Source organism: Grammomys surdaster, unplaced genomic scaffold, assembly GCF_004785775.1.
Source record: "Grammomys surdaster isolate TR1022 unplaced genomic scaffold, NIH_TR_1.0 126113, whole genome shotgun sequence".
Lineage (NCBI taxonomy): Eukaryota > Metazoa > Chordata > Mammalia > Rodentia > Muridae > Grammomys > Grammomys surdaster.
Genome location: NW_021620921.1, coordinates 6474092 through 6489619, shown reverse-complemented (window position 1 = coordinate 6489619; position 15528 = coordinate 6474092). Strand labels below are relative to the sequence as shown.

At 41.9% G+C, this 15528-nt stretch overlaps 1 protein-coding gene across 1 annotated transcript; it reads right to left on the bottom strand.

The window, feature by feature from the left end:
* Positions 1-2549: 2549 nt before the first annotated feature.
* Positions 2550-3710, bottom strand: Htr1b (5-hydroxytryptamine receptor 1B). Its single transcript, XM_028756245.1, has one exon. It carries the CDS (start codon positions 3708-3710, stop codon positions 2550-2552), a length of 1161 nt encoding a protein of 386 aa, XP_028612078.1.
* Positions 3711-15528: the final 11818 nt, after the last annotated feature.

Sequence of the window (15528 nt, the reverse complement as noted above, 5' to 3'; positions counted from 1 at the left end):
CCTAGATCTCTTATCACTACAAAGGTTTGCAAGCTTCTATTTGATACACGATGCCCAAAATTCAGTCAGTTCAGCCAAATACTCAAGCAATAATTAAGGTGGGTGATTTACAAAATGACAAACAACCCATTTGTATAAATTGACCATGTTTTGTTAACATGATGACACAATCATTGTAGGTGCCCTATAAAGAAATCATTTGCAAGTGGCTATTTGTTCCCATTAATTTTCCCCTAAGGCTTTTAAAAGTTGACTTATTTGCCTCTTAGACCCCAGGAAAACACAGCTACATAAACAGAAGACCAACATATTAGCAATATAAAAAACAAATGCCATGCTCTATGTGCATTCCTCCATAGGAGAAATGTCACAAAGCACAAAGAAGCTTGGGATCAAGCAGAAGAAACTATAGATCCCAGTATATAGGATTATCTAATGCCTAAGATTTCATCCTACTCCAGTGTCAGGTATAATGTTGGTTGAAATTCCCTTTTTTACCTACAGTACATGTGAACATTTGAATAGCATCTTTTCAAGAGTCATTACCCAATGTGAAGGTCTGCACAGTAGGCAAGCAGTATACTTCAGCTCACTACATCTATTGTCTGATGATCTAGACTGGGCAGCTTCACGCAGGGAGTGGATCCATTTTATAAAGACAACTTCCTTCTGCAGACAAAAGGTCTCCAGCGCAGACAGCCTCTGAAGCAAGGACTGTGAATCTTCTTTGGCATATTAAACATTCCAAATACACACTTGTTCTTACAGTTAACCCTTCAGGACTACTTCTTTTTATTAAGAAAGTGCATTTTTTCATCTTCTAGTATGTAATTTTACTGTATTGTGTAACCCCTAAAGTGAATCCCAATAGCTAAGTGTTATTGAAACTTAGAAAAGGAGATCCGCTTAAATTATTTCAGATGTTATAGTCACTGAAGTGGCAGGTCACTAACACATTTCCAAGGCTAGAAGGCTTGCCAGTTTCCTGGCTGTTTAGTAAGCCTGAGGTTTGTTTCTATAAGTTATAAAGAAAATAGGTTTGTTTTCAGGCTCTCTCGGCTTTTCTAAACTTCTAATGTGTAATTTTCCTAGCTGTTCCTGCCCAAACTTCAATAGCAAGGACAAAACAAGCTGGAATCTCAGCCCCCCCTTCTCTCTTTGTCTCTGTCTCTGTCTCTCTCTCTCTCTCTCTCTCTCTCTCACACACACACACCTCTCTCTCTCTCACACACACACACACACACGCACACACGCACACACGCACACATGCACACACGCACACACGCACACACGCACGCGCACTTTGATAGATTCGGGACTCTGGCTGCATTTGAAGATTTCTGAACAGGGAAACCAGTTCTCTTGGTTACTTTATAAATTTGCACACCATGGAATCACAGATGGGAGAGAGTGCAAATGATTATCAAAAATTGTCTCATGCAATTGAAGATATTTTTACAAGTCAAAAATATACATCCTCCTATTTCCCCCTTCATTTCTTAATTATATAAGAAATCGCTGATGTTTCTTCAGTCTCCTTCGTGCATCACGGAATTGGATAAGGAATAAAGATACTTTCTTGGTAAGGAACCATTTACAACTCTAATCCACTTGCTGATCTCTTCTGACAGCAGCAAGTTGGGCTGAGCAACCCAGCCTATCCTCCGTCAGTGGGGATTTAAGTGTGTAAAACGACTGGTCCATGAGATTAGGAAAACAAAGCAGCCTGCAGACTTTGGCACTAGCACACATCATGTTTTGAGTTGTTAAGAGTTGTGGTTTGACGATCACTAAACAGGAATTAAAAAAATTAGAAATCTGCAGAAAACAAACAATCTTAGGTGTTGGTTCTCAGTGTAACGCTCCCTTTCTCCCATGCCCACCCACCACCCCCATATAATTTTTGATTGTAATAAAAATAGAGATCTTAGCATCAGAATTTTGCTGTTAACTCTTCAAGGTTGCTCTGTGCCGTCCAAGCCACGTTCTGTGTTTGAAGCACCAAATCCACAAGTTTCTCCAACCAAATTTAAATAAATAAATGAAAACTGAAGGATGCCAAAGTGTTTTTAAAATTAAGCTGTAACACAGAGTTCTCCCCAGAGCACAGGGTATCAATTGTCTAGTTCAAGTACTGCCAGGCTGTATGTAGAGGTGTCTCAGACAGGCTTCAGACAACACCTACAAGTGCTACTGGCTTGGAGGGTAACAACAAAACAGGGCAGGGATACCCATCCCATCATCAATGTTAAAAAGTTGCAACCTTTTGTTTGATTGGCTGCTGGAGGATCTGTGCTGAGCCCCGACTTTGAGTGGAGGAAGCTAAGCTCCTCAACATGGAAGCTTTTAGGAGTTTGAGCTGTTCACATTCCAGAGTGCTCTCTCAGAGAAGCTAGGCTTCTGCCTGGCTTCTGAGGATCCATTGCCCTTGCCCAAGAGAGAGAGCCTTGCTTCCACCCAGTAACAGGGAAAGAAGATTTGACCTACCTGTCAAAAGACCCAACTTGGTCCCCAAAGGTCGCTTAGGCGACCCCACTGCCATTGACAAGTCAACCTGTACATTTAAAGCTTATCAGTTTATGGAACGCTTGTTTGAAGTCCTCATTGGACATGGTGTAGATGATGGGGTTGATGAGGGAGTTAAGATAGCCTAGCCAATTGAAGAAGTCAAAAATGGCCATATGAAACCAGCAGGCATCCTTGCAGATAGGCATCACCAGGGAGATGATGAAGAAGGGCAGCCAGCACACAATAAATGCTCCTAAAATGATCCCTAGGGTCTTGGTGGCTTTGCGCTCCCTAGCGGCCATGAGTTTCTTCTTTTCCAGCAGGGCGTCTGAGACTCGCACTTTGACTTGGTTCACGTACACAGGAGACCCGGACTCACTGGGCACGTCCGGAGCCCTGGAGTTAATAGAGGTGACCGAGGACGTGGATCCTGGGGAGTCTGTTATCAACTGAGCGCGGGTCAAGCGCTTGCCAGTCTTGTTGGGTGTCTGTTTCAAAATCCGAGAGCGGGCTTCCACGTAAATGCGGCCATAGAGGGCGATGAGGAGCAGGGTGGGTAAATAGAAAGCGCCCACCGTGGAGTAGACCGTGTAGAGGACGTGGTCGGTGTTCACAAAGCAATTCAGCACCTCCTCCTCCGCTTTGGCTTGACGCCAGAAGAAGGGTGGCAGCGAAATAGAGATGGAGAAGACCCACACCAGCACGATCATGATGGCCGCCCTTTTGGGAGTCCTTTTAGCGGAATACTCCACCGCATCAGTGATGGCCCAGTAGCGGTCCAGGGCGATGACACAGAGATGCATGATGGAAGCAGTGCAACAGGTGATATCCGACGACAGCCAGAAGTCGCAGACTACCTGGCCTAGTGTCCAGCGTCCACTGACCGTGTACATGGTGCTGATGGGCATCACCAGGATGGACACGAGCAGGTCAGTGACTGCCAGAGAGGCGATCAGGTAGTTAGCCGGGGTGTGCAGCTTCCGGGTCCGATACACAGTAGCGATTACAAAGGCGTTGGAGAGCGTGGTGGCCAAGGTGATGAGCCCCAACAAAGCAACCAGCAGGACTTTCCAGGGCAGGGCGATGGAGTCCTGGTAAATGTAGCCGTCGGCGGTGCAGTTGTGGGAGAGGTTGACGAGAGGTACCCCTGTCTGGGAGGCGGCGGGAGGCGGCGGGGCGCACTGAATACCCTGCTCCTCCATAGCTCTCCTCGTCCTGGCTCCGGAGCGCAGCTCTTGAACATGGAGCGGACTAGGGAAAGAACAGAGGACGGAAGGATCATGGAGACTATAGGCTTGTCTCCTTTGGCTAGCCAGTTCAGTGGGCTCCTCAGTAACTCCTCCGCCTGTGTTCCCAGCCTAAAGGAGAGGTCACAGGCGCGGCCACCAAGCCTGCGGGCGCGTCCCCTGCACTTCCAGTGCGCCAGGCGCTGCTGCCGCGTCTGCTAGCTCCTCTCCACGCCCCGTCTTCGCCCGGGTGATTAAAGCACTGGCCCACCCAGTCCAGCTTCTCTCAGGTTCCCTGGAGGCAAACAGTGGAGAAGGACTAAGTATCGCTTGAAGAGGGGTTTCGGGGTCTAGTGGGACCTCTTACCCCAATTGCTCAGGTCTCAGCTTCTCCTAACCTGGGCGCTCCGGAATCTGCAGACTCCACCCGCAGGAGTTTGCTGGCTGTGCAGACCGAAGCTTGCAGGCCAGTGCAGAGTCCTGGGCTTGCATCCCTTCCCCGTGACCCCCAAGCCCGGAGCTCTGCCACTTTCTTTGGCCGCCGCCTGACTTGGGGATTGTGAAGTCTGCGAGCTAGCCGCGCGGCGCCAGGAGCCGGAGCTCCGCACTCCCTCCCTTTTCACGCGCTGGCCACACCAGCGAGCTGCCCCGTGGAGACGAGGCCACCAGAGGAGAGACTCTGGGGCTCGAGCTGCGGCTGTTCGAACCGCCCTGCAGCTGTCACCACTTCCAGGGTTCTAGCAGCGTCGCTGGGAGCCATGCCACGGGGCGCACGGAGCTGGGGCACCTGGAGCCGCACACCGGGAGGGGGCAGGTGTCTGGGGGAGCGGGAGGAAACCGATGTGCGCCAGCCCGGGAGCTGGGTGTGAGCCTCAGAGCCGGTGGGGCTCCTTTTATATTATCTGGGTCCAGCCTGGTCTGGCTGTGCAACTCGAGCAGTGCGGCGAGAGCAGACGCCGCTGCAAAGCACCTTCCCTTCTGCCCTCTTCCTCCCTCCCTCTTTCCTCCCGCCCAGATCCCGTCCTTGCTACAGAATCTCCCGCAGGGTCCTACCGCCCTCTCTCGCAGCTTTCTTCACCTTGTCCCTTCTCCCGACCCTGAAACTTGGAGTCGCCTTTCAAGGGGGAATGGGAAACGGGACGTCCTGTTCTTGCCTCTGAGAGCTCTGAGTCTTTGAGCTCCGCAGTCAACCCACGCCCTTAGTCGCTGCCACAGACTTAGTGCGGGCGTCCGGGTCTAGGCTTCCGCCTACCACCACCTCCCTCTTTCCTGGTGGTTGGTGGTAGGTGGAGCAAGCCCCAATATCTGAACTCTCCCTTCTGGAATCTAACCCCACACCGAGGGCCACACCCAGTTTAGGAGGCGCCAGTGATGCTTCCTTAGAAGGAAGCAGCCAATATGTGCATGTTATACTTCACGCCTGGGGCTTTGAGACATCTTTGACTCTTAGTACATCAAAAACACAATTTCCCTATCTACATTTAGAAAATTGTGCTTGTCACTCAATCCTCCCCTTTAACTTTGTGAGTCAACGGGAGAGAAGCTGTCTGCAAGATGTAAAACAGTGTCATAAAGAGAAGCCTACTGTATGCAAAATTAAACCTTCTGCTCCGTCCTCCCGCCCCAGTGGCTCCGCAGCTCAGCGCCCGAGTTTTCAGGAAGAAGTTCTTCCACTCATCCCTCCCAGTAAAGGAAAAATGAAGGGGCCTCTGAGCCATCTCAACTACAGTCACCACTCACTCTCCTTTGCCTTTCGCAAAGGATAGCGATTCTGCCATAGGGGGCAGTAAGCTTAGCAGCTCGGTCCCCAAACCCGGAGCAGATTCTCTAGCCTCCGTTTTTCCTCCAATCTGAACAGAAACAAATACAGGGTCCACTTACGAATCAAAGGTTTAAAGTAAAAGCCAATGTATTCTCGCAGTCTTAAGGACTAAGAGGTCCCCACTAGAATTCCCTCGAGCCTAAGTTTGCATTTGATATGTTGAATGGGTCTAATAAGAGCCACGGTATAACTGAAATCATCAGGTTCTCTGCAAGCGTGTTTTTAAAGACTCAAATCATTCCATCCCAGAGCTCAGCCAGGATCATCTGCTTTATCAGCCACCCAGTTTTAAGGGTGGAGCGATTTCAGGCCTTTACAAGAAACTGAAGGTGACATGGTCCCGAACCAAGTTCCCTGAATTCTTGCCCCTCTAAGCCAGCAAGGCAGACAAAAATTAGAAAGCATAATTGATGCTGAGTGTTTTCCTCTGTGCTAGAAATATGGAGACGAACAGAGCAAATTCAGACCCAGTTTTATAGCAGTTACATTTTAGGGGAGGCAAAGACAGTTGATAACAGTCAACTAAATCGGTATACTTTCATTTGGCAGCTAGTGTCGAAAAAAAAAGACAATTCTTCCAAGCTTGGAAAGGGGGCTCCTTTAATTAAGAGGCTTAAACTGGGTTGCAGTAAATGCTGAGAGGATAAAAATACCACCTTTTTTCTCTCTTTCTCTTTTCCTTTCCCTAAGATCAGAGACTTCGATATATTAAGCATTTTTTACACCACATTTTAAGGTGCCCTGTCCTCCAGTCCTCCAACTCCATCTATCCACATGAGTCACCTTTATTACCTTACTAACTAGCTAAGCTCAGTTAAAAGCCTTTGAAAACCGATGGAAGCTGGCGACTTTGAGCCGCTAGGTGGGGGCGTTGACCAGGATGGAGCAAGAGTGTGGCTGAGGGGCAAGAAGGCTGGGAGGATGTGAGGAAATCTATTTTCCTGCTATTGTAGTCTCATAGGGAAGCTAGGGACGATTGAGGAACATGTTCAAGAGACGGGAGAAGGGAGAATATTAACAACTACAGGCAGCCTTCTTATTTCTGTTTCAGAAGCAGGAGATTGAGAAAACAGCTTCTTGGTGTTGGGAGAGAAACAGACACCTGTGGCATTCCCATGGACTGACTACTCCAGCTGATCTGCACTCCCATACCCTCAGCCCTCAGCGGGCTCTAACACTTGCAGGCAGATTTTGATTTTACCTTCTGGTTAGAGCTCTGTGAGTCTGATGCAGCAGCACAGAAGGGATTCTGACGGAGTTCATTGAAGCACCACAGTTCATTAAGGTAGTTTCTGAATTTCATCCCTTCCTTCCCAGACTTGAAGCATATGAAAAGCAGCTGCTTGCCCAGCAGTCCATATTTGTCAAACAAGAAACTTACCCATCCCTGTTGGGTACCAATTCCTGGCTTTTGTTTGTTTGGTTGGTTTGCTGTTGTTGTTCCAAAGTTCTAGGTCTTTCAAGGGCACCTTCTTTCAAGGGCTTCTGTTCAAGAGAACAGTAAAAGTTTCTTAGATAGAAAAACGTCTGATTTGATGGCAGGACAAGACCAGGTAGTGAGTGAGTCATTAGTGGTAGGATATGAACCACCCTCAAGGAGACTTTCTTAAATAAACCAGGAGGCTGTGAGACTCCCTTGGGGAAATCGCAGGTACAGTCTGGGAGGGTTTGATCTTGGTCTTATCGCTTTCCTGGAAACCACAAGAAACATGGCATAGAACTCATAAAAAATTCACTGTCCAGCACAGTCCTCACCATCCAGTGAAAATCTAATTGAAAAGTGTCCAAACAGCAGGTCCTAATCACAGAATGTAGACACTTCTTTCAAGCATTTCTTTTTTAAGTCTAAGGCCAATGTTAGATGTTTTTACTGCTGTGGTTTTGAATTCCCACAGGTGGAATAATCAGCAAAGACTCCAGCACTGAACAACCTTTTCCTAGGTAGTGATAGTCCACAGCTAGACTCCTCTCAAACTTCCTCACTATCTCTGAAAGTTGACTGGTATCATTAAAAATGCAAGATCTCCCAAGGGCCTTAATTCTTTCTATCCTCTGTCTTCCATAAGGAAACTTTGGGAGTGTTTAGATAAGTGAACACATGCAATTCTTACAAATTCTGAGTGCTCCAGGATCCTTTTCCACATCCATTGGGCTTCACAGTAGACTTGAGAAATTATATTTGTGTCATAATACTTCTATGCTGTCTAATTTTTAAAAGAATTTTAATATTCACTAAAGAAGATAGTCAGTTCTTTACTAAGCTTGGTGAAAATTAGTTCCTAAGAAGGACTGATTCTGCTGTGTTTCTATGTATAGTGAACAAGTCATGTTAATATGAGGAAAAGAATGGTCACAAAATTAGATGATATACATACATACATATATATATATATATATTTGTATAAATGAATATATATATGTATATATGTATATATATATAATTGTATGATATATATTTTTCATTGTCTAAGACCTGTCTTTGTAATAATAGACACAACATTAGTCAGTGTTCTTCTGAACTATGGCCACAGCAACTATTATAAAAAGAAAGTATTTAATTGGGGCATCGTTACAGTTTCAGAGGTTTAGACTATCATCATGCATGGCAGGGTGCAGGCAGACATGGTAGCTAAGAGTTCTAGATACAGATCCAAAGCCAACAGAAACATTAGGCCTGGCTTGTACCCTTGAAACTTCAAAGCCCACCTCAGAGACACACTTCCTCCAACAAGACCACACCTTCCCCAACAATGCCATAACCAGTAATCTTTTCAAATGGTGCCACTCCCTGATAACTAAGTATTTGAATACATGAGCCTGAGAGGGGCATTCTTATTGATAGAAGCATAGACACTTTAAACAGATACCTGCAACAAATATATTAATATTGTTTATTTCTAAGCTAACTCACTTCAAAGGAACTAACTTCCAAGTATGCCAAAAATCACATATTCCATAGCAAAAGACTTGAGTCTTAAAGGAAATTTTTAGCTCAGAGATACCACTAAATATCACTAGTATAAATTGCCTGGATGATTAGCTCTGTGCAGCAGGGAATCTTTCTCTTTGGGAAAGGTAGGATTTGTCTGCAGTTAAAAGTTCTTGAATGAGAAAGCAATGTCAACTGAGTTCATTAAATATAAAAGAACTTTTAAGGGAGCAGCACTATCTTGAAGTTCTGTTCAGGATGAATTCTGTCTAAAACAAAAGGAAATCAGAGCTTCTAATGATGAAATTGACCATCAATTCTAAAGGAAACCATAGGTAGTCTTCCTTTTATACTCAAAATAAAGAAGGTCTTCTTAATTTTCAACTCAAATAACAACAAAAAAGCATCACTATATAGTTTGGGTTTGTAGAGTAAACAAGCCAAGCTGTGCATTACTACTTCTATACCTGTAATTCATGACTAATAATCATTATCACTTGCTGAGAGCTGTGCACTAAGCCATATGCTGTGTGTCCCACACACATCCCTCATTTAATTGTTACAACACGGGGAAGAGACATTATCATTCTCAGCTTCTGGATGAGGAAATTTAGACTGATAGAATTTGAGGAATTCTGCTAATATCAGACAGCTGGCAAGTGTGAAGCTGTCCAAACTCTCTAAAACTTCCTGTTTCATCCCTAGCCTTCTGCATTAATTTCAGCCCTGGCAGCCATTTTAACTTGTCTGCCACTGTTGTCCTTTTTTCCCCCTCTCCTTACAGGAATGTGACAGCAAAAGTCTGTAGCTATTTAAGTTTCCAGCATAATCTTACAGATACTTTGACAATTCTGAAAGGGAGAAAGAAGAGTAGTGGTGTTGATTATGGCCTTAAAAATCAGATATAAAACTTGTCTACTATGATTCTATGAGGATCTCTATTCATCATGATCCAAGCAGTATTGATTGGAGAATACTATTTTGTCTGATGTCACAAGCATGCACATGAAAACCAGACCAAAGTCTTACCTAATTGCATAATCATTGTCAAGGACAGGAAATTCTTCCACATGTTTCTCTCTTTATACATCACCCAGCCCTTGCTGTGAACACAAATATATACATTGAATTTTAAAGTTTTTTTTTTAATGTGAAGGCTAGGTATACTGAATACTGCGACATTACAAATTTAACATACTATTTCAAGTATCATAATAATAACAACATATTTAGTTGCTTTTCTTCTGACTTATTATCTAACTTAACTGCCTCTGTTTTCTCCCTAGGGCAAGTAATTCACTAGAAGATGGGGGTTAGACAACAAAAAGACTCTTCCTTGGGGTAAAATTGTTATTCAAATAAAGTTATTTAAAAAGCTTAACCAAGCAGGGCATAGTGGTGTGTGCCTTTAATCCCAGAACTCCAGAAGCAGAAGCAGATAATTCTCTGTAACTTAGAGGCCAGATTGGTCTACAGAGTGAGTTTCAGGACAGCCAGAGCTACCTGTCTCAAAGGGAGGGGTTATTTAGTCAACTGTAAATCAACAGTTTAGGGTGTTCACCTACTAAAACTAATACAAAACCCAGGAATGTATCCAAAATTAACTCTAGATGCCAACATACATAGATGCATACAAACATAGATGCCAACATACTAAAAGTCTTATACTTCATGGAAAATATGAGACATTGTTGCTTTCAGAGATCCTGAAGATTAGAAGCATCTCATTGTATGATGAGAAACTGTCAGATATTGTGTTGGATGTAACAAGAGGCCCAATATGCCATCACTATTATGAATCAGAGAAGAAATTAAGGGCAAACCTTCAAGATTAAGAGCCTAAAACAATGACGATAATAATATTACTTATGCTAAAATATTTAATAGTATAATCAAAATCTCTGTTCCAACTGAGGGTAAACCAATTTAATCCTATGTACAAATAAAAGATGGAGTGTGTTTCAAGGAGAATGAGCCACTTAAAACCAAGAGAGGAATAGCACTGACAAAATATCCAACTGAGCCTCAGGAAATGCTGAGAAACTGCAGGGTTGCTCTATTCCTCTTTCATGTCATGTATACATATGTAGCTTCTTCTTTTCTTCCTTGAAAGCTGCAGCCATTTAATTTAATTTTTTCTCAAACACTGTAGCAGACTAACATGTCATTGTTTTTCACATGTTTAAACCATACTAAAAGTTTTATTGTGATGTTTTCATACATACATATATTTTCATACATATACATGACATATTTTGATCATATTTTTTCTTCCCAACCTCTCTTGCCCACCTCCTTTATCTACATACATGTCATAAATATAGCATTTTGTTTCTTTTTAATTTTGTTTAGTTTTTCTTGTTTGAGAAAAGCCTTGACTTTAGTTCGGGCAGGCCCTCTAGTTCACTTTGTGGTCTAGAGTAGAGTCTTGCAATAATATTCCTGCTTCTGCGTCTTGAGTCAGTACATGATCAGTCACTATGCATGGCACAATCTAACCACAGTTAGTCCTGCATGAAGAAGTGTTGATTATTATTTTATAAATTGACATGACTTGCCATGTTCTTTTCATATTGTTGTTAATACCTTTAGAATGTTGATCATACTTTTTAAGTCAAATATCAGCAGCTAATTCAAACCAATTCCAAGTTTACAAATTATGAAAAATAAATTTTGCTTTTGAATAAAAGGTAGGCAATCATAAGAATTGGACATTCCCCTTAACCCCAAAGAAAACTAAAAAGGACACTTTTTTTTCAAGTTTCAAGAAGAATTGGCTAAACTAAAATTCCATGGAGAGAGTAGAATTTCCCAGGTGAACTAGTACTTGCTGCATTTTCTTGATTCTGTTCTCATGATGCCAATCAGAGACTCTCCTGGGGAAAGGGAAGCAAGCAGAGATTTCCACTAAGGCCAGGGTTACTAACTTAGGATCATTTGCTACACATTGCTGCCAAACAGAACAAAGAAGAGGTAAGAAAGGTCCAACACACAATCAAATCTACAGGTCTTTAAGAGCTAAAAAGAATAATGCCTCCTGAAAAGCAAAAGCTTACCATAAAACTAAGAGTTCTTTTCCCTTCAATCAACAAATGGAAGTTGGCAGCTCAGTGGGGGCAGAATACAAGAGAAGGCAGAAGTAGAAGGCAGAACAGAATCTGATGCAATTGGGGCTGAACAAAGACCTTAAAGTACTCATCTAAAAGCAAATCCCCAAGAACAGAATGGTTCAGAAACAGAAGGAATCTAATCTCAAAGCACCTTGACTCAGCTCAGCCTTTAGGCATCTGTTAATTCAGGTATTTATACATTCTACTCATCCTGAGGGGGGCAAACACCATCTACAAATACTCTCACTCAATGTCTCCACAGGCCTTTTAAGTAATATCTGAGTCAATTCTGTGCCATAGACTGGGTACTTTTACAATGTGCAATATCTGCTTACCCTAAGAAGCATGAGGTTTGCAATCTGCTAAGAAGAATGGGACTAATAATAAAAACCCAGACAATAGAAATAGTTCTATACAAAACTGAGATATTAAGAGTTAGTAGGAAAGGATTTTATCATTAATATGATAAGAAAAACAAAGAAACAATAGATTAGCTTTAGAAGTAGCATATTTAAACCAAGAGTGAGAATATTAAAAACAAAGTAATATAGACTTTCTAGAAAAAAGAAGGCATTGAATGGATGTATCAGATGTACTAGTACTCCAGACTCAGCAGAAGTTAAGAGTAGCACAAAGTTAAAAGAAAGTTAACAGAACATGGAGAGGGAAAATGTAGAAAGAAAAGAACAACAGATTGTGGCTAAGTCACATGATTTAAAGTACATACACACCTGGGTATGGTGGCACACACCTTTAGTCCCAATACTCAGGTGGCAGAGGCAAGTTGATCTCTGTGAGTTTGAGGCCAACATGATCTGTTCTAGAGCTACATAGTGAGCACCTGTTTAATAACACACATAACAAATTGTAAATGTATGCATGCAAGAGAGAAAACAATGGGTGGGGGGATGCTTAACGAGATACTAATAAGAATTTCTAGAAATACAAAACCCTCACCAGAAAGACAGTCACTACTTGTTAATGAAAACTATGAAAATCAAGAGAAAAATGGAGCAATACCTTTTAACAGCTGAAAGCTGAAAAATAATGTACCCACTGGGACTTTTACAAAATATTTCTTTGTAAGCAAGAATAAAATATAGATGTTTTCAGCCAGATAATACGGTCAAAATTTCTGAACTATCGATGAACTCCTGTTTTTGTTTTGTTTTGGTTTGGTTTTTGTTGATGTTTTGTTTTGTTTTGTTTTAAGGTCAAAGGACAATGACCTCAAACAGAATCCCATGTTGAAATGAGAAAGAAACAGATGGGAGAACATACCCATGTGCAGAAATATAAGAATAACTATGGTGATATATACAGCTAATATCCCAAATGAAGGCATCCACTGTGTAAACTAACTGTGCATTTACTTGGATTCTTCAAGATGTAATAAAGGTGTTTATTTTCAATAGGATTACATAGAGTCTTAGCACTCTAACTTCAAAACCAGATAAAAATAAAGCTTAATGGGTCTCTAACAAATGACAACCCTAGAGTTTTGAAAACAGCCTTTTTATTGGCTGATAAAATAGTAAAACAAGCACACAAAAATTAGTGAAGATATAAAAATATTTGTACAGTATATTTCAGTTTTAAACAAATCACATAGAAAACATTGTTTCAGCAATTTCAAAGCAATACTCCATCAAGACTTCAAGTATCATTTTCAAGAAGGATCTATGCCAGGCACAAAGCAAATCTCAAGCAACAGAAACTGACAGTTAATCAAAGAAGATGATTAAGAAAATAACTGTAATCAAAGGAAACAACTTCACCATGAACCATCAGGTAAACGCAAAACAATTCCCAGTGAGAAGCCAGTATATAGCAATTAGAGAGCCTAAACCATACACTAGCAGTGCTCACTGTGGGCAAATATGAAGAGGATTTGGAAGCATTGGGTTTTTACTTTCTTCTGGTTTGTTTTGTTGGGCTTGTTCTCTTCTCTTATATGTATATATCTTGTATGCATGGACTTGTGTATGAATACTTACATATGTGCAGTGCAAGCATGTGCCCTTGTGTGTGCATATGTAGAGGACCAAGGTTGACTAACAGTGTTTTTTTCAATCCTTCTCCATCTTGCTTTTTGAGGCAGGTCCTTCTCTGAAACCAGACTTTGCCATTTTGTTCACTTTTGTGTCTTCTTTTGCTTTCTATTAATGTGATGAACAGCACGTCTAAAAGCAATTAGAGAACAGACAAGTTTATTTGGCTTACATTTCTATGTTACAATTCATCATGTAGAAAAGCCAAGGCTCTGGGGAACTCAAGGAAAAAACCTGGGAGTCAGGAACTGAAGCAGAGGTCATGGAGGAATGCTGCTTGTTGGTTTGCTCCCCATGGCTCTCATTCAGCTAATTTTCTTACACCCCTCAAGACTGCTTGCCAAGAGAAAGCCCTGCCGTCTGTGGGCTGAGCTCTTCATGTGATTCATTTTTTTTGATTCATTAATAAAGGAAATATTCTACAGACTTACCTACAGGCAATATGAAGAATCTGTTTTCTCAGTTGAGGTTCTTCTTTTCACACAACTCTAGCTGGTGTCAAGATGACTAAACACTAAGTTTCCATCAGCATACCCTGTCTTCACCTCTTACTCACAAATGGGATTATATTTAGGCTACATACCTGGGTCCTGCGGATCAAAGCTCAGGTCCTCCTATTTACGTGGTCAATGCTGGGCCTGCTGATCCAGCTCCCCAACCTGTCACTGGAACTCTTGTTAGTTATGATACAAAAGCACAGAACCACTTTGAAAAACAGCTAACTAGCTTATCACAAATCTAATGTGTATCTATGATGTAGAAAATTTCCATTCCAAATGATCTATCTAAGGAAAATGAAATTTATGTTCATAGAGAAAATTAGGTGTGAATGCTTAAGGAGGTATATTCATTACTGTCAAACTTTATAAACAACGTGGAACAACCATATAATGAGAAACTGCTCACCAATAAGAAAGAATAAATTAAGGCTTCCTGTAAGTTGGTGAAAATGAGTTGTGTTTTACTCAGTGAAAGAAAACAGACTAAAACATGTATGATCCATCTACATGACACTGGGTGGCACCATTTCCTGGGCAGGGAATTTTGAGCTGTACAAGATGGAGAAAGTAAGCTGAATACTAGGATTCATGAATGCATCCATTGATCTCTTCTGACAGCATACACCACCACTACAAGCTCCTGCTGCCTGCACTTCCTTGCCATGATGGACTGTATCTTGAGCCCTCTGCTAAAATAAGCCTTTTCTTTCATAAGTTGCTTTCGTAGGAGTATTATATCACAGCAACTGAAGAGAAACTAGGACAGCATATAAAGTTGTATTTCATAAATTTGCCAGCACCCAAATCTAACTCGGCCTTCCTTATACAGAGCCAGGTTCTATCTTTTCCTTGTCATATAATCCTGTCTTCTTCTCATGTACTTCAAAAGGCTGATGGCTGACATAGTGGCTACAAAATGTGTAACTAGTTTGTCTTGATCCATTCTTCACTCTGTAGATTATTGCCTTGGATCTTAAGTGCTAATATATTTTTTCAGCATGTATTAAATGAAAAGTTCTAAGATGCCGGTGACTTCTTTTGTTAGAAAAGTTAACTTTTCTGCCAAATGTGTACTCTATTTTTAGTACTAGACTAAGCTTTTATTGTATCTTTTTTTTCTCTACTACAGCTTGACTATAGCAGACTAATTATGAGAATTGGTCCTAGGTTAGTACTTTTTGAGGTTAAAACTCTGGGCTGTGGGGAGTTCTCAGGTCATTGTCAGTTTGCTTCTAAAAGGAATGTGAGATCTCACTTCTTTCTTCTTTCTGCTTCTTAATCATGAGGTAAAGCAGTTTACTACATAGCCAGTCATGGTCCTCTGGCATTTTTATCTGCAATCCAAAGATGGCTTAACAAAATCTTAGGATTTCCAATTCAAA